The 24,075-nt window shown below is 37.7% G+C and overlaps 1 protein-coding gene across 1 annotated transcript in view; it reads right to left on the bottom strand.

Moving 5' to 3' along the window:
* The window catches only part of LOC104867521 (zinc finger protein 420), a 61,069-nt gene that overhangs the window by 21,492 nt on the left and 15,502 nt on the right, over positions 1-24,075 (bottom strand). The window contains 2 exon segments of the mRNA XM_033765766.1: positions 1,028-2,045; positions 21,153-22,167. Of these exon segments, the coding sequence (XP_033621657.1) occupies positions 1,028-2,045; positions 21,153-22,167 (2,033 nt within the window).

Raw genomic sequence — 24,075 nt, 5'->3', positions numbered from 1 at the left:
ATTTTTTTTTTTTTTTTTTTTTTTTTTTTTTAATGGTAGCAAAGTTTTGCATTTACTAAACATAGGAAAAGAAACAAGCTCTGCAGAGCAAGTTTGAGCCAATCAAAAGTAGGAAAAGAAGTTTGTTCTACAGGTGGGAGGGGGCTGCTGTGAAGGGACACAGTAGCCAATTCTTCTGTTCTCTATAGTGTTAGCTAAGGTCACTCAGTGGTGTTCGGCTGGTGGCTGATCTGGAGGATCCAAAACTACTCTACTTATATGTCTGGTGCCTTCTTGGCATGTGTAGAAGACTAAGTTCAGCAAGGTGCCTCTCCCTGACTAGTTAGTCTCAGACCCTCTCTATGTGGGCTCTTCAGCAACACAGCTTTTTTCATGTGATAGTTTAGGGCTTAAGCCAGTATTCTAAGAAATGAAGCAACCCCAAGTCAGCTGTGATGGGCACTCTGATCTCAGCATTCTGGAAAGCTGAGACAGGAGGATTTCAAGATTGAACCTAGCTCAGCCAACTTAGTGAGACTCTATCTCAAAATAAAATAAATAATAAATACATAAATACATAAATAAGGCTGAGTTCAGTGCCAAGAAATTGGCACAGCAGTATTTCTAATATATTCTGTTGAAGAAAGCGATTACAGAGTCTGCTCATATTCAAGAGAAGGGATGTGGATTCTGCCTCTTGATGAAAAGAATGTGAAAGATCTGCAGCCATTTGTTGTCAGTTTTATATCACCATTTCACAAAGAAAGAAGTTACAGCACAGACCAGTAAGTGTCTTGTTTGATATAACACATGTAGGAAAGTGATGGAACAGAGATAAGTGTCTTTCCCACATTTGTTATATTAATAAAATTCATTTTTCTTAAACTAACGTGTTGAGGCTTCAGGTTTGAATAATGGTAGAATATATTAACTCTTTTAATGGTACAAAACCACTTTGCCTTATCAAAACATCTGTGAAGCAAAAGAGATTATTACATTCACAGAATGTTCATAATATAAGACTGATTAGATTTTGTTATATTTTTACATCATGAATTTTCAGATGATGGGTAAGGTGTGAATGTTGTCTAAAGGCCTTCTTACATTCTTTACATTCATAGGGTTTCTCACCAGAATGAATTCTTAGATGTTGAATAAGAGACGAATTAAGTCTAAAAGCCTTTCTACACTCTTTACATTCAAAAGGTTTTTCACCAGTATGAATGCTCTGATGTAAAGTAAGTTTTTGGCGCAACCTAAAGGCCTTCCCACATTCCTTACATTTATAGGGTTTCTCACCAATATGAATACTCTGATGTTGTGTAAGTTGTGAGAGTAGTCTAAAAGCCTTTCCACATTCCTTACAATCATAAGGTTTAACACCAATATGAATGCTCTGGTGTGAAATAAGCTGTGAGTACCGGCTAAAGGCCTTCCAGCATTCCTTACATTCGTAAGGTTTTTCACCAGTGTGAATTCTGTGATGGAGAATAAGATGATAACCACGACTAAAAGTCTTTCCACATTCCTTACATTCATAGGGCTTCTCACCAGTGTGGATTCTCTGATGGAGTGTTAATTGTTGTCGTACTCTAAAGGCCTTCCCACACTCCTTACACTCATAGGGTTTCTCACCAGTATGAAGTTTGTGATGTACTCTAAGGCCTGAGCCACACAGAAAGTCCTTCCCACATTCTTTACACTCATAGACTCTATCAGCGATATTAAGCTTCTGATGTCGAGTTAGGTGTGCATACTGTCTAAAGGCCTTCCCACATTCTTTACATACATAAGGTTTCTCACCTGTATGAATCCTCTGATGAAGAGTAAGTTGTCCTCGTACTCTAAAGGCCTTCCCACATTCTTTGCATTCATAGGGCTTCTCACCAACATGAATTTTCTGATGTATTCTGAGGTCTGGACCACATACGAAAGCTTCCCCACATTCCTTACATTCATAAAGCTTTTCACCAGAATGAAGTCTCTGATGTCGAGTAAGGTGTGCAGTCTGCCTAAAGGCCATCCCACATTCCTTACATTCATAGGGTTTTTCACCAGTATGAATTCTGAAATGAAAAGTAAGTTGCTGGCGCACTCTGAAAGCCTTCCCACATTCCTTACATTCATAGGGTTTCTCCACAAAATGAATTTTCTGATGTGGAGTAACAGATGTGCGCTTTTGGTAAGAGGATACTTTTTTAGATGTGTCTTTCACTTGATTAAAATAATCCTCTTGAGGTCCCTCTTGTCCTCCAAATTTTCTTTTGGACTCCCAATCATTTTTTAAAAGGAGACCCTTAAGGCCATGGTTTTTAATTCTTTCCATTATCTCCCATTGGGATAAATTGAATTCATAAATGTTATTTTCTGAAAATAACTTCTTGGTTTCATATCTAGTCTCCAGACCTAAAAGAAAATAAGAAAGCAAACACATGCTGTTTTCTTTTTCTAAAACAAGTCAAATTTGTACAGTTGAAATAAAAGAAAACAAAAATAATCACCCAGGGCTGAGGGAAAGAGCCACATGTACAAAACAAAAGTTTCTTTTACTATTCTTTAATTGTATTTATTTTTATTTTAAATTTTTAAAATATTTACATTCTTTGACATTTTCCTTCTTTTGTACATGCCCCATTTTTATTCCATTATTTTATCCTTTTTTGCTTTCATAAGCACGTCTATTTGTGTCTATATGTGCTTATCTCCCTCTTGCCTTTTTTCTCCCAGTATAGTTTATAGGGAATGAGGGAATTTTCCTTTGTCCCTTTATATCCTTTCTACTTTTATCCATCTCTTCACCTGACTTCTTTCTCCTGTGTCTTATTCATTCTTAATTTTTCATTTTTTTCCTCTCACCTTTCTCATTTGTCTCCTTTCAACTTTTTCTCTAATATTTCTATCAGTCATAGACTATTTTCCCATCCCCATTTCTTATTACCAATCTTGCACCCACTTTTCCCTATTATCCCATTGTAAATATGTAACATACCCTCGCCATCATTAGGATTCTTTGCTCTCCCCACCCCATTTCTTCCTTCCCATACCGCATAGCAGAGGACTTAAAAACAACCCCCACCCCACCCCCCGTCCCGGCCAGGTATTTAGCTAAGTGTCATCGAATCTGCCTTGCAAGCACAAGGTCCAGAGTTTGATCCCACGTACTACAAACAAAACAAAAACAAAAAACTTCCCCCTTCCTTTTTTTCTCTTCTCTTCCCTCCTCTGGCACTTCTCAGTCTCCAACTCCCTGGTTGTTAGATAACTAATTCTATAAATTTACTGTTTAATTCCATTTTTTACCAGTAGAGGAGACATAGCCATCACATTTAATGCACATTAACTATGGGTCAAGACTTAGGTTGCTTACAGTATAACTGTGGACTTCTTCTAAAGGGAGACCCAAAACAGGGTTTCATGGTATGTTATTTCTCAGCTTACTCTGATAGATACCACTGTAATAGATTAGCCTGTTGCTACTGTAGCTGGTTTAATTATAGAATAATCCTGAGTGGACAATTTCATGATAGTGAGTCTAAATAAAAGAATAGAAATTACCACATGCATGCTATCATACCACGGTGCAATGAAAACAGAAATCAATGACAGAAGGAATTTTGCAAAAGGCAAAAGCTTCTGGATAATTAATATACTCCTAATGGGTCACAGAAGAAATCAAAGAAGAAATTACAAAATTTCTAGAACTTAATGACAACAGTGGAACAACATGCCCAAACCTCTGAGACACAATGAAAGCAGTTCTAAAGGAAAATTCACCACAATCAATGCTCTCTTTAGAAAAACATAGAAAGCTCGAATAGACAACCTTATGAGAAATCGTAAGATATTTGAAAAACAAAAACAAACCAGCCCCAAACTGAAGTTAAGAAGGGAAATGATAAAGATGAGAATGAAAATCAATGAATTGAAGAAATAAAGAATAAATAAAATAAATAACCCTCCTAGACAGACTTACCAAGAGAGAAATCACCACAATTAGAAATGAAAAAGGTAAAATCACAAAAGACAATGGAGAAATTCGAAGATAGTAACTACTTCGAAAAATTATATTCCAACAAATTAGCAAGTGGAAGAAATGGACAGATTCCCAGACACATAAAAAGTATATCAAAATTAACCCAAGAAGACAAAAATATGCTTAACAACCCAATAACAAGCAATGAAATTAACATAGTAATAAAGAATCTACCAACTAAAAAATGCCCGGGACTCAATGAATGCCATGCAGAATTCTACAATATTCCTCAAGGTCTTTAAAGTAATCAAAAAGGATGGAGGGCCAGAGACTTAGTGGTACCACACTGCCTCACAAGCACAAGGTCCTGAGTTCGATCCCTGGTACCAATAAAAAGTATTGAGTGCTCCTAAACTCATTTATGGAAGCCAGTACCATGCTGATCCCAAATCCAAATAAAGACCCAATGAAAAAAGAAAACTATAGGCCAATCTCCTTAATGAACACAGATGCAAAAATTCTCAGCAAATATATCAGCAAATAGAATGCAGCACATTATGAAAAAGATCATACATCATGATCAAGTAGGTTTCATTTCAGAAATGAAAGGATGGTTTGACATTTATAAGTTGATAAATACATCATATGAACAGAAGCAAGATTAAAAAATCATATGATCATATCAATAGATTCATAAAAAGCTTTTGACAAAATCCATCACCCCTTCATTATTAAAAAAAAAAACCCTGAAGAAAACAGGTACAGAAGGGCCACACCTGAATATGATAAAAGCTATATATGACATTATCAATGGGCAACATCATACTAAATGGGGAAAAACTAAAATACCCCCTAAAATCAGGAACAAGACAATGTTCTTCTCAGCGTACATTTTCTATCTCCTTACTCTGCTTATTTTTTTCATAGCATTCTTTTATTACCTGACATTCTAGTTTCCATTTATTTATAAATGCTAGATTTCATCTATCAAAGGTAAATTTCATGGGGACAAGAATGCTACTGGTTTTGTTTATCATTGTATTGACAGCTATAATAGTGCCCAGCTCAGGTTATCTATCCATCTATCCATCTGACAATGCAAAAGAATAAACCAATGGAATCAAAATAGAAATGGTTGTTAACAGTGAGCAAAGAGAGTAACTTCAAACCCCATCCTTTCCAGGAGAAGGAAAACTGGGAAGAACAGAAAAGCGGGGGAGAGAGAGAGAGAGAGAGAGAGAGAGAATAAAATTGTAGGTTTTAAAGTATCCCCAGCCAAGCCTTTATTCGCTCCATTGTAGGTTTTAAAGTATCCCCAGCCAAGCCTTTATTTGCTCCCCTGGTTGAAGACACTTGCCTTTGGGCAAAGAACATTTAAAAATGGCTTTCTAAATATCACAATATTATGCCTTTTTCCCAACTAGCTGGGTGATTCCCTCAGCCTGATCGGCCCTCACTCACCTGAATATCGTTTTCTTCCTTTCCTCACAACTTTCCAGGGATCCTTTCCTTGCTCCAGTAAGGAAATCACAGCTGGTTTGGATATGAAGCATCCTGCTTAGAGGAAAATAATTCAAAATTTTATTGGTTCATCATGGTTACATTTGTAATACACTATAGATTAAATGATGTGATAAAGCTTTCAAAGCAGAGAAGGGAAACATGGTTTAAAAGCATTCATATTAAGATTACATAATAAATAGAGGTTAGAAAAAGACAAAAAAGGATACAAGTGTTCTTTCTTCAGAGGAAATAGTGCTTGAGATCACACACCACATGGCTCAAATCCTGCTTCTGCCTCATCCCAGTTATATAATCGAGGCCAAGTTTTCTTGCCCTCATCTATAAAACAGTGATAACAATAGTGCCTATCTGCGGAGTGTGCTTGTGTGTACTTGTAATCCCAGCTACTTGAGAAGCAGAAGGATTCCCAAGTTCAAGGCCTAGTTCTAGGCAACCTAGCAAGACTTTGTTTTTAAAAAATAAAAATTTAAAACATGGCTGGGAATGTAGCTTATAAATAGAAAATCCCTGTGTGATCTCTAATAACCCCCTAAAAAGTGACTATTATGAAGATTGCATTAATGTGTATCCATGTCTAAACCTTGCCTAATAATAGTATATGCATTTCATTAGCTATAAATTATTGTTATTTTGCTGAGAAACAGAAGTGTCTCAAAAGATATCTACTCTTATTTATTAGGATATTGATACAACACTAAAAACAAACTTTGCCAGGTGTGGTGGCACATGCTTGTAATCCTAGCACTCAGAAGGGTGACACTAGGATCACTACAAGTTTGAGGCCAGCCAGGGCTACACAGTGAATTCAAACCAACCCTAAACCATACATAGTGAGACCCTGTCTAAAAAAAAAAAAAAAGCAAAGTTCTTAGATTTTTAACTTTCAATAATTAGACAAAACTAAATATATTTATTAACTAAAGGAATGAGCTATCTTAAATTATAAGTAAATCCTGGTGATGCAACTTACCAGTACATCATTTATATATAAATATCATATATGATATATATTTTTTTGGTGGTGTGAGGGATTGATCCCAGGGCCTGGTGCATGCTAGACAAGTACTCTACCCACTGAACCATTATCTCTATCCACATGTGTTCTTTGGGTAGAGAAAAACCAAGAAATGGTTTAGCTATTTTCCTTAGAGGTACACAAGTAATAAAACATCTAAAGTTCAAAATATCTGAGTTCAAAAACAAAGTAAATTCTGTTTTCTTTGGTAAGGCCACAAATCATCTCCATTTCAAATCCAGCCCCTTCATCAATAAGTAAGGTCTAAGGAAGAAGATGAATATATGCAATGAAAGTGCTCCCTTCCAAAGAAATAAAATTCAAACTATTTCCTTAAGAACAGGGAACAAACTATTTCCTTAAGAACAGATAGTTTCTTGAAAAAAAATTTTTAACTTTTCAGAGAAGAAAGCTGATGTTATAGAAAATTCAATCTAAATTATGAAGACAGATAACCTTACCTAGGGAGACCAAGTTGCTATAGTTCTCCATCATCACATTTCTATATAAGTCCCTCTGTTCCAGATCTAGGTATTCCCACTCATCTTGAGAGAAGACTATGGATACATCACTGAACATCACTGATCCCTGAAATGACAAACCATGTATCATAGTTGATATAAGAAAATTTGTTTTAATATAGAAGATAAAATATGGAGGAAATATTGCAGGAAATGGAATATTATAGCAAGGAAACAGGCTTGATCTAGAAGGCTGTAACATAGTTAGTTAGAAAATGAATATGCCTGAAAGAACCTCAAGGATCCTGTTCTACAGACACAGCCATTTATACAGTCTAGCATACCTCAGTAATCCAAACATGTATGGGAAAGAAAAAAAATTATTATTTTCCCATTAAATGAAATACGATTAAAGCTTCTGCCTGCTATTAGTCTATCTCATAAATTCTCAAGAAATGTGAGTTCTACTCCTGTCCCTTGAAGAACAGACCTTTATTTTATTTTATGGTGCTGAGGACTGAACCCAGGGTCTTCATCCATTTTAAATTTTTAATTTTTGAAACAGGATCTTGCTAAATTGCCCAGGCTGGCCTTGAATTTGTGATCCTCTCATCTTACCTCACAAACTGCTGGGATTATAGGCATCACTGCCACACAAAAAGAACAAGTTTTTGTTTTGTTTTTTTCTCTTTTGCATGTTTTTGGCTTTGTCTCTTGAGAGAGGGTCTCGCTATGTAGCTCTAATTGGCCTTGAACTCACTATGTAGCCCAGGCTGGGTTCAAACTCAAAGTGATCCTCCTGCCTCAGCCTCCTGAGTGATGGAATTATAGGTATGTACCACAAAATCTGGCTGACAGCAGATTTTTTTTTTTTTTTGGTACCAGAGATCGAACTCAGGACCTTGTGCTTTTGAGACAGGTGGCAGAACCACTGAGCTAAATCCCCAGCCCTAAGAGCAGATATTTTTTAAAAGGCTTCTTATACATTCTCTTAGAAAAGAATCTGAATACATTTAAAGAACTTCCCAGTTTACTGTAGAAGCAAATCAGAAGTATATTTCCTTTTCATGACAGATTTTCTTTTTTTAATACTGAGGACTGAACCTAGAAAGTGCTGAGCTATATCCCTAACATCCACTTTTTTAAAATTTTGAGATAGGGTCTTGGTAAATTTTCTAGGCTGGCCTCAAATTTCTATTCTCTTACCTCATTCTCCAAGTAGCTGAAGTTATAAGTGTGTTCCACCACATCCAAAATGACAAATTTTCCAATAAGTGTTTTTTAATTGGCTGTACACTAACCAGTCCACATAATGGTTATATAAGGCCTAATCATTCTGCCATACTTAGATATTTTGGTTGAACATAATGTTAAGGTCCTCCTTAATTTTGAATTTATGTGATTACTTTATATCTGGATTATTTTCTCAACTGTTATCATTTTTACCTTATTTATAAGTTAGAGAAGACTGACATAGCATGATCTGGAATCATGAAGATATTGTTCCAAATCAACATTCTGTTCAACTATAATAAATGGAACCTCGTTACTGATGTGCAACTTTTAAGGAATCTCTCTGTTTCCAAGACCCAGCTGCATCTCTACTCAATGCTAAAAGCTTCACAAAGCATGAAATCTAACTATACACTGAGGTTGCGGACAATCAACAGCAAATCTTGTATACACAGAAAACTCAAGTGTAAGAAAGTTCAATTTTCCTATGTGTAGTTAAATGGACCCATCCTTTTTTATCAACTCAAAATGAGTTGGTCAAATATCTCCTTCAAGTGATTTCACCTCTAATCCATTGCAGCTTTTAGCAGAAGACTCAACACATATAGGAAAAAACTGAATGATTTCTTCAATTAATACATGGACAGTGACTGGAAAAAAAGAGGGTTTGTAGGACAGGCAATGTGCTGTTTAGCTTTATCCCTTCATGGATTTGGAAGAACTGGAAGAAGGTTCTGGGATGAGGTTCTGATAGGTAAGAAATTTAAGAATAAAGGAATATTTCTAGAACCTTAACATGATAATATTTCCAGAGGGAAATAAATAATAACTTACATGGGCCATGATTTAAAAATCCAAGAACTGGTCAGTCCTCCTTGGAGGTTGTTTGCCAGAAGTAGAAGACTTTGCAGAGGCCAGAGCTGGGGAAGGAAAACAAAGCTGTGAGATGAGATAGGCCTCAGAACTACCAAAATGATTTGAGTTAATAAGGCCTTTCCTTCTTCTGATGAGAGAGAGGGTTAGGGGAGAGGAGAGAGGGAAATCTGGGGAACTCTGAACAAACCTAACTCTCATAAATTTCAAAATTTCACGGCTGATAGGGAGTCACATCATCTAAACCAGAGTTTCCTTGGATGACTCATAAGTCTGCTTAGATTCCCAGGTATAAAGAGAAATTCATAATGACTGTGTCTGGCAGCTCTACTCACAACAAAAACACTGCCCTGGCAGCACTCACTAACTGCAGCTGGGACAACAACTTCCAAAATCTTCCGTGATAATCACTCTTCTACTTCCAATCAGAATCATCCACATTGCTTTCCTGAACGACTTCATCTGTGATTTTCTTTCTTACAACCTTTGCTTTGGTAACTAGAAAATAACACATACCTTTTTACTAAGAACTTCTATCCTAGAGGTATAGCTCAGAAGAAGAATATGGGCCTGGCATGCTCAAGCACCTGGATTCAATCTCCAAAGCAAAAACAAGAAAGAAAAGTACTTCCAAGTTATGAGTGTTTATATACAGTAACTGTATCCTCATGATTGGTATTTAGTGTACTAGTCTATCCATGCAATGAATCAAAAAATTCATACTAAATGAAGTATAATTACTTATAGAAATTGTTTAAGGGCCGGGGATTTAGCTTTGGTTCTGCTGCCTACCTCTCAAGCGCAAGGACCGAGTTCAATCCCTGGTACCAAAAATGAAAAAAAGAAATTCAGCTTAAAAGTAGCAAAGCTAGCTGGGTGTGGTGGCACATGCCTGTAATCCCAGCACTCGGGAGGCTGAGGCAGGAGGATCGCTGTGAGTTCAAGACCAGCCTGGGCTACATAGTGAGTTCCAGGTCAGTCTCGACTGCATGGTGAGACCCTGTCTCAAAAAAAACAAAAACCAAAACAAAACAAAACAAAATAAGTGAAGAATTCAGATAACAAAACAGTTGTGAGTAGTGTGTTCCTGTTACAAAAGGGCAAAAACATCTACATATATGTTATAGATGTGTGCATTACATTCATAATTACATATATGTATGTATATTTGAGTATGTACATAGTAGTCACTAAGTGCTAAGTTTTAGAAAATATAGAAAGGCATACAAAATATTCAAGATGGAAATTTTAGAGTACTAAAATAAAATGGACATTATGATTAAAGTATACATTTAAATCAGCATGAAGAGTATAGGCACTAACAGAAAAAAATCTGGAAAGACTAGTTATTTCTACTTTACAAACTTTTTTCTTGCTTATGTTTATTCTATAATTTTACACTCTCACAATGTACTTAAAAATACGTATTTTTAAAATTTGTAAAAAGGAAACTTTAAACAGGTGATATACTTTTAAAGCCTAAATATCCTTAAATCAGCAATTATGATTTTATTGTCATTTCTTTATTTTAGCTCCCAATATCTGGACCAACTCTATGATTTCATGTTTTAGAATTCTGCCTATAAAAGAATGACTAAATATTACCAAATTAAGGTCTGGTTTCACTACTGCCGCTTCTCATGACTTCTTGGTAAATAAAATTACCCTGCTTCTAACCCAACAGCCTTGTCTGGTTCATCTCACTTTGTTGTTGGTTTTTTGGGGGTTTTTTTGAGACAGAGTCTCACTATGTAGTTGAGACTGACCTGGAACTCACTATGTATCTCAGGCTGGTCTTGAACTCACAGCGATCCTCCTGCCTCAGCCTCCCGAATGCTGGGATTATGCCCAGCCTGGTTCATCTCACTTTGCATCAACTAGCAAGATCATAAAAATTGTAAGGCATAATGTTTATTACACAAAATGCATTACCCCATAGAAATTTCATGAATTTGGTATGATTTGGCTATAACCTGAAAGTGACTGACTTTTTCCTACAAATTCTCAAGCCATGCTGTATGATTTTTTCAGTGACCTTGATTATTACACTTAGTGAGAAATCTTACTCATGAACAAGTTTATCTATATTGATAGATTAAAAAAATAATAAGGGTAAAAACTACACTATTTTGGTCACTATACTTTTCCCAAGTATTAGCACAGGCTCTGGTATATTGTTGAATGTACATGTTAAAACATTCAACACAGAATTCTATTTCTAGGAATTTATTCTTAGGAAATATTTGTAAAAGTACATATAAAAGTATATTTGAAAAGACATATACACAAGAAGTAATACTCTGCCATAAAGAAAGATAAACTTGGGCCTGGGATTTAGCTCAGTGTTGCTGCCTGCCTTGCAAGCGCAAGGTCCTGAGTTCCATCCTCCATACCAAAAAAAAAGAAAGAAAGATAAACTTTAAGGCCAGGAATTTAGCTCAATGGCACCAAGCTGAAGGTCCTGAATTTGATCTCAGGTACAAAAACAACAACAAAAAAAAACCTTGAGTGTTTGTAGGAAAATGGATGTATCTTGAGACCATAATGTTAAGTGAAATCATACACACAAGTGTAAATATTACATGTTTTCTCTTATATAAGAAACCCAAATTATAAATAAAAGATATAATAGGAAGTACAAGGGCTGGGGACTTGGCTCAGTGGTTACACAGTCTGTCTTGCAAACGCAAGGGCCGGAGTTCGATACCTAGTACCACAAAAACAAAACAGGAAGCAGGGAGAATAGATCTTTCTCAAATGGGTAAGAGGCCAAGGGATGGAGGGAAGGAGAGAAAGGAAAGGAGATGAAAAATTAGTATGGGTGAGGCCGGGGATTTAGCTCAGTGGTGCCACCACCTGAAGCGCAAGGAGCAGAGTTAGATCCCAGGTACCAAACAAAATAGTATGTGTTATGTACACGTACCAAATCCACACAAGGAACGTGAACATTATGGACTATGAACAGGTACTAATAAAAATTATTAAAAATAATGTATGACAACCAAAATGTGCAGTTATTAATGATGATGATAAATTACAGGTATGGTAGGTAGACTAATAAAAGTAAGTAGAATTTTAGGAGATGGTAGACTCTCATTTATTAAGAATATAGGCTTTGGGGCGGGGGATTTAGCTCAGTGGTTCCGCCGCCTTCCTTACAAGCACAAGGACCCAAGTTCGATCTCCAGTACCAAAAAAAAAAAAAAGAGAGAGAATTTAGGCCTTGTAGTCAGGATTTCAATATGAATCTAAGCTCTGACAGTTATTAACTATGAAAATCTGGACATGTTATTTAGTGTCTGTTACCTCATAGACAAATTGGGAAATGATAACACATCTACCTTGTAGATTAAAGTTAAGAACATAAAATATATAAAGTACTTAAAATGTACTAAATATAACAAAATATATCACCACCCTTATTCCATTATTTTTTAAATTGTTATTAATTTAAAAATTAACATTTTGACAAATTATCTTTAACAATTTAAATAATTTTATGAATTGGATGTTTTTTCATTTAAAAAAGTTATTTATTTATTGAAACTGTACAGTCCCCAATATGGGCAGTGAGAGGGGTGGGGAGGGAGGGAGAGAGAAAGAGAGGTGGCTAGGGATGAAGCTCAGTATGAAGACCCTTGGGTTCAATCCCTAGAACTGGGGAAGAAAATTAAAAATTGGCAGGACTGGGAAAGAAGGGAATTTTAACATCTAGGTCAGTGATGGCAAACCTTTTAGAGACCAAGTGGCCAAACTACAACCCAAACCCACTTATTTATCATAAATTGCCAACACTGCAATTAAACCTTAAATATCAGATGCTGGGCCGCTGAGGTAATTTGGTTCCCTTACGGGTAGAGAGGGTTCTGCGATCGCTGTGGCACACAGCCACCACTGATCTCGGTTATTCTAGGAGCCTGACCCAGCCTGGTTAAATTGGGGCACACCACCACAATCACAACTGCCCTTACCAACCACGACCCACATAAATTCAGGGTAAAGTGGGAATACTGTTGACTCTACACTATCAAACAAAGCCAATTCACGTATTCCTGGGGCTGGAAGGAGTTTACAATAGCTTCCTGGAGAGAGCTCTGATTCTAAAATTTGCAGTTCGAACACCTGAGTTGTGACCGTGTGGATGTGTCAGCACACATGGGGACTTGGTATGGAGGGGGTCCTTGCACAAGGCAACCTGAGGGCTGCCTCTGGTTCTAACATTCTCTCCCTCCCTCTCCTTACTAAGTATTGAACCAGGGCCTACATACTTAGCTACGTCCCCAGTCCTTTTCTATTTTTTAAAAATTTGAGACAGCGTCTCGAAAAATTACCCAGGCCGGGCTCGAACTTTTGATCCTCCCGCTTCAGTCTTCAAGAGTGCTGGGACTACCTGGCAAGCGCAAGGTCCTGAGTTTGATTCCCGATACCGGAAGAAGAAAAAAAAAAGTGCTGGGACAGACTACAGGAGTTAGACCCCCTACGGCTCGGTTCTAGCATTCTTATCCTAAGATCGAATCTGAGCTTTTTTTTGCGTGGAATCTTTACCACGGCGCTCAGATGACGACTGGGGGTCATTTCTCTGGGTCCGCGATGTACACTCCATGGCCACTTGGTTCACACAGGAGGATCTGCACCCAATTAAGTCACACAAATGCCGTCGCAAATCAGTCCCTGCCTCACAACCACAGAGTCCCGATGCCACACCCAGGCCCTGTCTCACACATTCACACATACACACACACACACACACACACACACAACCACCGTCCTTACACACCCCGCGCCCCAGACGCTTGGCTCCCGACGCTCTGCGTGGCCTCCCCTGCCCTGTCCTTACCCCACGCGCCTCAGCGCCTTTGCTAGGGTGGCCAGGACCAATGCGCTGAGCCAGGACTACTCCCTGGGGACGCCGAAACATCTCAAGGTAAGGGCCAGCGGTGGTCAGGGCACTATGGCCACCGACAGTACACAACCGAGGTACCTAACGGGCCGCTCGCTAGGGCTGCTGGGAGGGCCAGCCGGGCGCACTAAGTGCGCAGGCGCAGGAGCCTAGGGGCGAGGCTACGTCATGGTCGCCCGCTGTGTGAACCTGATCGCCAAAGCAAATGAAACCGGCCAGGACGGGCGCTTTGGTCTTTTGTCTGGACTGGGATCGGGGTGGCGACGTATAGCTGCGCGTCTTCTTAAGAGGGATGCGGCCAATCTGGGGAGGGGGAGAGGGCGGCGGGGCTGTGCACACCAACCAAGGACAGCACCGTGCATCTGTCTTTACAAAGGTGATTCTTTCAGTGCTTCTGAGGCGACCGAAATTAAGTTTGTGAGGGAGATTTTTTTTAAGTGAATTGTGTGTCGGAGTCTGTAGAACTGAGCGATGTGGGGGTTTGGGAGAAAACAGTATTTTGCCCGTTAATACAACTGTGTCAGTAACTTACTATGAGTATTTATATGAATCCTGGCTCGAAGCGTCTCAAGTCATGATAGGTTTGTTTTGCTTGTCGGGTCTTCCGCGGAGGCAGTGGGTATGAGTTGTTCTGGGTGTGAGAAACGACGCATTAGATGTGCATTTTCTCTCTCAGTACTGAGGAACGAAGGCAGGGCCTTTGCACTGAGCTATATCCCCAACAGCCCTCTCTCCCTTTCAGAGACAGGATCTCAAATTGCCCAGGCTGGACCCAAGCTTTAATCCTCCTGCCTGTTTTTGGAGTACTGGGATTACAGACATGCGCCACCACAGCCACCTACATGTTTTGAAGTAATCAAAATATTTACTCTTCAACTCTGACAGAGAGGAATGTTGCAACTGCCAGCAGCATCAGCTTGACTGAGGATTTCATGAAAAAATTATTTTTTAAAAAATTAATGTATTTTGCATTTAATCACAAGCCTATAGAATGAAAATTAACATGACATTTAGAACAAGATTTTTTTTTTTTTTTTTTTGGTACCGGGGACTGAACTCGGGTCCTTGCGCTTGGGAGGCAGGCAGTGGAACCACTGAGCTAAATCCCCAGCCCTAGAACAAGATTTTAAAAGAAACTTATATTTTCTAATATTTCATTTGCTTCTGCCACAGATTCCTAAGGGAGTTTTTCCTCTTAGAATTACAAAGATTTTGTTCAGAAGATTGTCTTTATTTGCAAATAATAAACTATATATTAATATGTATATCTTGTATTTCCAAGTAATAAAAGTTACTGAAAAGTGAAAGTTAAACGTTGCTGGAACATAAGCAGATATGAGGATATGAGCTTTTAATAAAGAACACAGAACTGAACTCAACAGAAGGTAAGTTGATAATTCACTCTGGCATACTTGGTTTTTGTTTTTTGTTTTGTTTGGTACTGGGGATTAAACTTGGGTCCTTGTGCTTTCGAGGAAGGCAGCAGAACCACTGAGCTAAATCCCCAGCCCCTGGCATACTTGGTTTTATTTCTGGATGGAAACAAAGCTGACTTCATTTATCATACCACATATAATACTCAATCCCAGAAGGATTAAAATGTTAATTCTATGTATCTGGAGAGAGAAAAAGAACTGCAATTTTTTCATTCTCTTATTCTCTGAAATTTTCTGTAAGCAGACTCTTCCTAAGAAACAGAAAACACTGGAAATGGCCTGGGAAACTTACTTTATAAAACTAGACAAGAATATTTATGGAAGTCTGCGGCCCACTCTGGTGCTGGGGAGTAAACCCAGCACCTCAAGCATGGTGGGGTAAATGCCCTAACACTGAGCCACATCACAGCCTGAAGCATCATTTTTAATTCTTCTTTTTTTCCCACAGTACTGAAGATAGAACCCAGGAAAGCTCTACCCGAGTTCACCCCTGTAACTATCTACTGAGCTATATCCCCAACCCTTTTAATTTTTTGGGCTGGGTATTGGGCATGGAATGCAGGACTGTGCACTTGTGAGGCAGGTGCTGTGCCAATGAACTAAACCCTGGCCCCAAGCCCTTTTAATTTTGAGACAAGATTTCACTAATTGCCCAAACTGAACTCAAATTTTCAATCCTCCTGCTTCAACCTTTTGAGTAGCTGGGATTATACATGGATGCCTCCACATCCAGTGAATACTTAGTTTTAAATGGAAGAGATTTGAAAGACAATTTGAAACTCACAACTAGGGAAATGTTTAAGCATACTGTAACTATGAACACTGAGTTAAATATTATCTATAGGCCTGAGGGGAAATAAACAAAATGCAGTTGAATGTGAAAAAGCAAATTTCAGTTTGATAAAAATATACTTATGTGATAAAACTATACTTATTTGCATGTTAATGTTGGGACACAAAGAAATACGTGGGATACCTAAGCTTTAAACAGTATTCTGAAAGAAACACATGGAGAAATTGAGGAATGGAAAGAGACAAAGATTGATTTTTTTTAATTTAAAATTTGTTTCATTGGTTTCTGTACAAATGCACTATCTCAATATAAGACAAAATACTCAAACAAAATTAAATAAATTTTCATTTGGCAGTTTCTCTCATTTGGAGTTTTACTTTTGATATTAACGTGAAACATTAGAACAGAATTATCTCTGTAGTATTCCCATTTGCAGATATTCTCTTTACTTTCCTCAAATTTATTATAAAATATTTACCTCTTTATACATGTAAAAAAAACCAATTCAGTGTTCAGAAAAACACTTTTGTGGGGCATGGTGGCACACGCCTATAATCCCACCACTCAGGAGGCTGAGGAAGGAGGACTGCCTCAAATTCAAGGCCAGCCTGAAGTACATAGTGAGACCTTTTCTCAAAAAACCAAAAACTTTTAGCGCATTGGTTCTGCCATCTGCCTGAAAACAAACAAACAAACAAAACCTAAACAACAAAAACAAAATACTCATATAGACTTTGAGAAAAAAGGGAATGGTGGTGGGACATGAAAAATGAACCTCTATGACTGATGTATGGATTACCCTTCTATAGAATGGTATCTGTGCAATGTAGGAGCTACTTCCTGAGCATGAAAATTGAGGTATGATAAAGGACCATCTTGAAACATTAAACCTCAAAAAGGCAAACTGTGGTGTATTGTGTTTTAACTTCAGAATTTCTTAAGTGACCTTTAGTAAGGAGGAGTAGTTGCTACAAAACAGTATGGCCGGCAAGGAGAAAATACTTATTATCTGCTCATTTTGGAAAACATTTGTTGAACTTTGGTCTAGACTAAAATATATAATTCCAGTGATGTGTTTGTTTCTACTGCAAAATTGGGATAGTATTTTTTTTGATAGCTTAACTCTAGATTTTCCTTTTTAGTTATATATGTATTTACAGTCAAGAAAGTATCCTGTTTTTTAATTGATGTCATGCTTAGAATAAAAAATAATGCATGTTGGCCAGGTGTGGTGGCACACACTTGTAGTTCCAGCACTTGGGAGGCTGAAGCAGGAGGATTGGTGCAAGTTTGGGGCCAGCCTGGGTTATGTAATGAGTTCAAGGCCAGCCTAAACTATATAGTGAGTCTGTGTCTCAAAGAAAAACCCAAAAAATGCATGTAAGAGGGGCCAGGGATTTAGCTCAGTGGTGCTGCCGCCTGCCTTAAAAGTGCAAAGTCCTGTATTCGATCCCCAGTACCAAAAAAAAAAAAGGAATAAAAATAATTTGAACTACACCAGGTCATTTTTTACAAAGTATCCTGCATTTCTAGAATTTAGCTATTTTATCTCTGAAAAAAAAAATTTTTTTCTGGAAAATTTTTTAAACTGAGTGTTCACATCCTACAAATTATAGGGAAATTATTCCTCCTCACACAACCAAATCTCCTTAGGGGCAAGGAATATGCTATCCTAAAAGTTCATCCTAGAACAAAAGGAAAAAAATCCTCCTGTGAGACACGGACATGCCCTTTGCTACTGTCCAAAACAAAAGTAACCCAAGTACAGCCACTTGAGACTTGCAGAAATTACATCTCTTTGCCTTGTAGTGTTCTTGTTTTATCAAACTATGAATAGGTAATTAAAAATGAGAAGTTATCCAATACATTAAAAGTAGAATTCTTGGGGCCCGGGGATTTAGCTCAGCGGTTCGGTGGCCTGCCTTGCAAGCGCAAGGACCTGAGTTCAATTCCCAGTACCAAAACAAACAAACAAACAAAAGTAGAATTCTTTAAAAAGTGGTAGGCATGGGCTGAGGATTTAGCTCAGCCGTTCCACTGCCTGCCTTGCAAGCACAAGGACCTGAGTTTGATCCCCAGAACCAAAAGATAAAAAAATAAAAATAAAAAGTGGTAGGCATGATGGCACATACCTGCAATTACTGCACTCTGGAATGAGGTAGGAAGACAGGAAACTTGAGCCCAGCTTGGGGAACTTAGCAACTTAGTGAGGCCCTATCTCAAAATAAAAATTAAAACCAAGGCTGGGTATGTAACTCAGAGTAAAGATCCTGGGTTCAATCCCTACTACCAGAAGGGAAAAGAGATTTCTGGATTTTCAGTCACAACAGCATGTAAAACTGGGCATCACAGTTGGCTGGAACAGGACCCTGGAGGTGCTGTTTAGGTACATACTGTCTCAACTAGTTACATTTCTATTACTCTTTTAATAGATACAGTTAGCTGATTTCTTTAGGACATGTGCATTATCTTCACAGCTGACAGTGAAAAACAGCTGTATGGGGGGTACTCTCCTGTCCCATTTTTCTGTTATCAGTATTATGTTAGAAAGGTAGAATATATGACTATTGTATAACTGAAGTAGTTCCTTTAACACTTGACACAGCTTTTCTTAAAAAGCTGGGTTTGTTGCATCATTAATAGCTAATTGACCTAATGATAATTTTTCTGTTCCGTATGTTTACAAGAATCTTCTAAGAGTTCTAATACTGCATCAATACTAGTAATTTATATTTTCCTAAGAATAATTTTGTTTGGGTTTCCAAATGTACCAGAAAACACTGTAGGGCGAGGGATTTAGCTCAGTGGTTCTACCACATGCCTCACAAGCACAAGGACCAGCGTTCAATCCCCAGTAACAACAAAAAAAGAGAAAGCACTGTATTCAGAATAGCCTTTTAAATCTTTAGCCATAGTTTTTCTGTATAGATATCAATTCTTAAACATAGTGCTGTTCGTTACTTTTGTTCATAGGCATCACCAATACATTGTAATATGCTTTTCTTTTTACACAAAGTATAATATAATGTAACAAAAAAGGAATTCACCCTGAATTAAGCCTCATTCATTATTAACATTACATTTCCCATCAACACCAGTATTATTTGCTGCTCTCAGGAAATAAGTGATGATGGAAGATTTTCCTAAATTCATTACCCTCAAAGGGTCTTTTTTAATTAAAAATACCCTGCCTCATGGTGAATTCATTTTGCAGAAAGTTAAAAACCTCCTGACAAAATAATACTGATGGCAACAATGAATACAATAACAATGACTAACATACAGTGATATGTATTTATTATATAGCAGGCACAATTCTAAGCACCTTATATGTATGTATTAACTTATTTACTTCTCATAAAACATTGAGGTAGGTATTATAATCATTCTCATTGCATAATTTCTACTGAGAAATACATCTATAAAACATAGGGCTGGCATGATGGTACATATTGTAGCTCAAGTTGCTTGGCAGGCCGAAACAGGAGGATCACTTGAGCCCACAAGTTGAAGACTAATCTAGGGAGCACAGCAAGACCCTATCTCTCAAGAAAAATCACCAGGAAGGGCAACAAACTCACAATGACTAATCTTTGGGAAGGAAAATGGGTATAAGATAGAAGACAAAAAGTATGTTTATTTCATGTGTAAAGTTTAAATCTTTTATAGGGAAAACTTATTTCTGCAATCAAAGTAAGACATAAAGATATGCCTAGAAAGAATGTTGATCAGGGACAAGGATTTTAGCATGTATCATGGCAGAATATCTGGAAGAAACTCAATATCCATCAATAAGAATTTAATAAAATAATATTAGCTGCATGTGGTGGTGTAAACCTGCAATAAAACAAACAGCCATCTTCAAACATAAAAAAGGTAGCCAGGTATGGTGGCACATACCTATAATCACTGTACTCAGGAAGCTGAGGCAAGAGCATCACAGATTTGAATCCCAGCTAGACTATATACCAAGTCTGAGGTCAGTCTGAATTACACAGTAGGACCTTGTCTCAAAAATACACACACACACACACACAGTGGACATGGTGGTGCCTGCCTATAATCCAAGCATTCCAGTATGCTGAGGCAGGATGATCCCAAGTTTAAGACCAGCCTGGGCAACTTAGTGACCTAGTAAAACCTTGTCTCAAAAAAATAGTGATGGGGATCTCTCTGTTCAAAGGCCCAGAGTTCAATCCCTAGTACTAAAAAAACAAACAAAAAGGTCACTTTTCTATTATTAAAGATAAATTAAAAATAAAAGTACTTTACAAACTGTGGAGCAGTATATTTTATAGTCATACAAATTTAAGATGGTTTAAAATGTTAATAATATAATTATAGAAAAAAATTAGGGAGAAAAGAATGAAAATTATAAGATTACATTTCTGCATGGACTCTCTGCTACTTAAGGTCAGAAGTTGGGCGGCATACACCTGTTATCCCAGCATGCTGGGAGGCTGAGGCAAAATGATCACAAGTTTGATCTTAGCCTAGGCAATTTAAGTTGGACCCTACCTCAAAATAAAAAAATAAAGAAATGGCTGAGGATGTAGCTCAATGTAAAGGACACCGCTCAATGTCCAGTACTGCCAAAAATTAGTGGCGCCACACCTGCCTGGCAAGAACAAGGTCCTGAGTTCAATCCTTGGTACAAAAAAGAAAGAAAAAAAAAAAAGACCAGAAGGGCCAAAAGTATTGTTTCTTTCAATATTTTCTATAGTGAATAATATAAGATCAAGAAAATATACACTTTCATTAAAAGGCTTCTGAAACATATTCAATTCTTAGTGTTTTACCAACACAATTTCTCTTCAGATGAATAAACTAGTCAACAAATAAAATGTTTCTATAGCCTTGAATCCAAAAGATTATTAACAAGATAAATTCTCTGATACTGAATGGTTTGAGCCATAATTAAAAGCCTTCCCATATATTCTGTATAGTGTGGTTTATCACCAGTACAAATTTTGATGTTGAATAAGTTGTGAGTCATAATTAAAGTTTTTTCCACATTCTCTGTATTCATAAGGTTTCTCACCAGCATGAATTCTGTGATGACTGATAAGTTGTGAACTCTGAGAATAAGCTTTCCCACATATCTTACATTCATAGGGTTTTTCACCAGTATGAATTCTCTGATGTCTAGTAAGGTCAGAACCAGAACGAAAAGCCTTTTCACATTCCTTACATTCATAGGGTTTCTCACCTGTATGGATTCTTTGATGTTTAATAAGTTGTGAACTCTGACTAAAGGCATTACCACACTCCTTACATTCGTAAGGTTTCTCTCCAGTATGAATTCTTTGATGTTGAGTAAAATTTGAACCACTACTAAAGGCCTTCCCACATTCTTTACATTCATAAGGTTTCTCACCAGTGTGAATTCTCTGATGTCGAGTAAAGTTTGAACCACTACTAAAGGCCTTTCCACATTCTTTACATTCATAAGGTTTCTCACCAGTGTGAATTCTATGATGACGAGTAAGGTCAGAACCACAAATAAATGTTTTTCCACATTCTTTACATTCAAAGGGTTTCTTGCCAGTGTGAATCTTCTGGTGATGAGCAAGCCTTGAGGGATGTCTAAAGGCCTTTCCGCATTCTTTACATTCATAAGGTTTCTCAATAGTGTGGATTATTTGATGAGCAGTAAACTGAGAGCCATGTCTAAAGTTTTTCCTATATCCTTTACTTGCACAGTATTTCTCTTTATTATTAATAATTTGCTGTAACGTCAAGGATGAATGCTGACTAAAAGTAGGTATATCTTCATGAGTGATTATCAGTTCACTGAACTGTCTTTCCTGAGAGCCAGGCTGTTTCTCAAACTGGCCACGATATTCCCAATCATCTCTGAAACTAGAGCATTGCAGGTCATGTCTTGTAAGTCTTCCCATTATCTCCCACTGGGCTGACTCTATTTCATAAATTTCTTTCTTCAGAAATAACTGCTTGGTTTCATATCTTGATTCTAGGACTGAAAGAAAATATGAAAGCAATCACCAATCTTTTTATTTTTTTTCAGCTTTAACTGAGTTTATTGGTACATTTTAGGGATACAGTACAGTTACATTCATTGTTGGGATCTTGTACCTCTACATGACAAGTCTTGATTCTCATTTTTTCCCCTTACCCCTGCCCTCCCTTCAACACCTCCTCCCCTTCCCATCTACAAACACTTTATTTCTATCTTTTCATTATCTCACATTTTTTTCTTTTCCCTTATTACCCTTCCCCTACCCATCTCACCTTCCCTACACCTTCAGCTCCTTTCTTCCCATTTCTAAATGCGAGTAATCTTATTAGGATCTTATGTATTATTGCAGATTATTCACACCAGGGAAACTATTCGGTATTTACACGTGTGACTTATTTATTTCACTTAGGAGTATATCTTCAATATGTATCCATTTTCCTATGAATGAATCTATTTTCTCCACCAATCTTTTTATTAAGAGGAACAAAAGTACAATTAAAATGGGAGAATTAAACTGAATTTTAAAAATGGATGAAAAAAGGAAAGACAGTAGGGAGACCGCATAGGAAAACTGTTGTCAAGTATGTAACACAATAAATACTAAATATTATTGTGGAATAATATTCTAAATTCAGTAAAGAAGATTATGTAAAATCACACTAACCCACACTGCAACTTTTCTGTGATAGGAATAAGGTGTTCAATCTAATCATTCTTTGTAAAAGTAGAGGACAGAATAAAAACAGGTCATATTCTCAGCAAGACTAAAACAGATATAGCAGTGATAAAATAAAGCAACTCAGCTAGGAATGGTTAAGTGTACACCTGTAATCCCAGTACTCTGGGAGGGTAAGACAGGAGAATTCAAAGTTTGAGCCAAGCCAAGGTCTCACAATAAAAAAATAAAAAATGGCTTGGGATGTAGTAGTTCAGTGTGAAGGCCCCAGGTTCAATCCACCAGGGGGGGAAAAAAAAGACAGAAATTAAGGAGGAAAGAAGTTATCAGAAAAAAGATTATGAGAATACCTACAAGTGAAAGTCACAATAGCTAAAATAAAATCTCAGTGCAAGATGTCAGAATAGTTTTCCTTTTGCAGAATCATCAATCTGAACAAATACATGTAAAAATATCTTCACAACAGCTAGGCAGTCCAAGTGAAAGATTACTGCACCTGGGCAGAGCACAGAAAAGACCCTCTGCAAGGAATAGGAAGAACACTTTTACATCATCTATGTCTAACCTCTGTAGAGTCCAGGCAGTAAACAGGAGAGAGCTAACGGGTAGTAGCAGTGAATTTATAAGTACCTGACTTTGCTACAGACACAAGTTACAGGCCTGCCCAGTGAATTCCAGCACCAAGTTGACTTCCATGGTCCTAGGCTTCAGGCCCACATCTTTGCCAGGCAGACTCCTGTGTCCCCATGCTCCAAGCCAGCCCCTATGCCTCTGAGGTCTAGGCAGGCCAACTGCTGCCACAGATTCTAAGATGGCCCTCATAGCACAGATTCCAGACCCATTTGAAGTGACAAAACAGTATCTGTGAACCATGATTCCAAGCTCTATGCCAGTCTTGATTCCAAATCAGGAACATAAGACCCAGGAACTACATGGACCCAAACTCCAAACACACCTCCATTACCCCAGTCACCAGACCTACAGTGGACACCAGCACAAGGCTAGCCTCGCTGGTTCCAGAATCCATGCCTAAATGTATAGATTCAAGTTCCAAGACCTTCTATGTACTCAATGGACCCAAAATTCAGGACCCTCTTCCCAAACCAGGAAGCAAGCCAGTCCTTAAGAAACTAGGTACCAGGCTCACCCACTGATGGCTAAGGCACCAAGCCAGCCAGAACCTCTGGACCCAAACAAGTACAAAGATTTTCTACGTCACAGACAATCTACAA

This window comes from Fukomys damarensis, unplaced genomic scaffold (genome assembly GCF_012274545.1).
Source record: "Fukomys damarensis isolate Sample0158 unplaced genomic scaffold, DMR_v1.0_HiC HiC_scaffold_19, whole genome shotgun sequence".
NCBI classification, from domain to species: Eukaryota; Metazoa; Chordata; class Mammalia; order Rodentia; family Bathyergidae; genus Fukomys; species Fukomys damarensis.
Note: the sequence above shows the minus strand (reverse complement) of the source record. Positions and strands in the feature narration are given on the sequence as shown.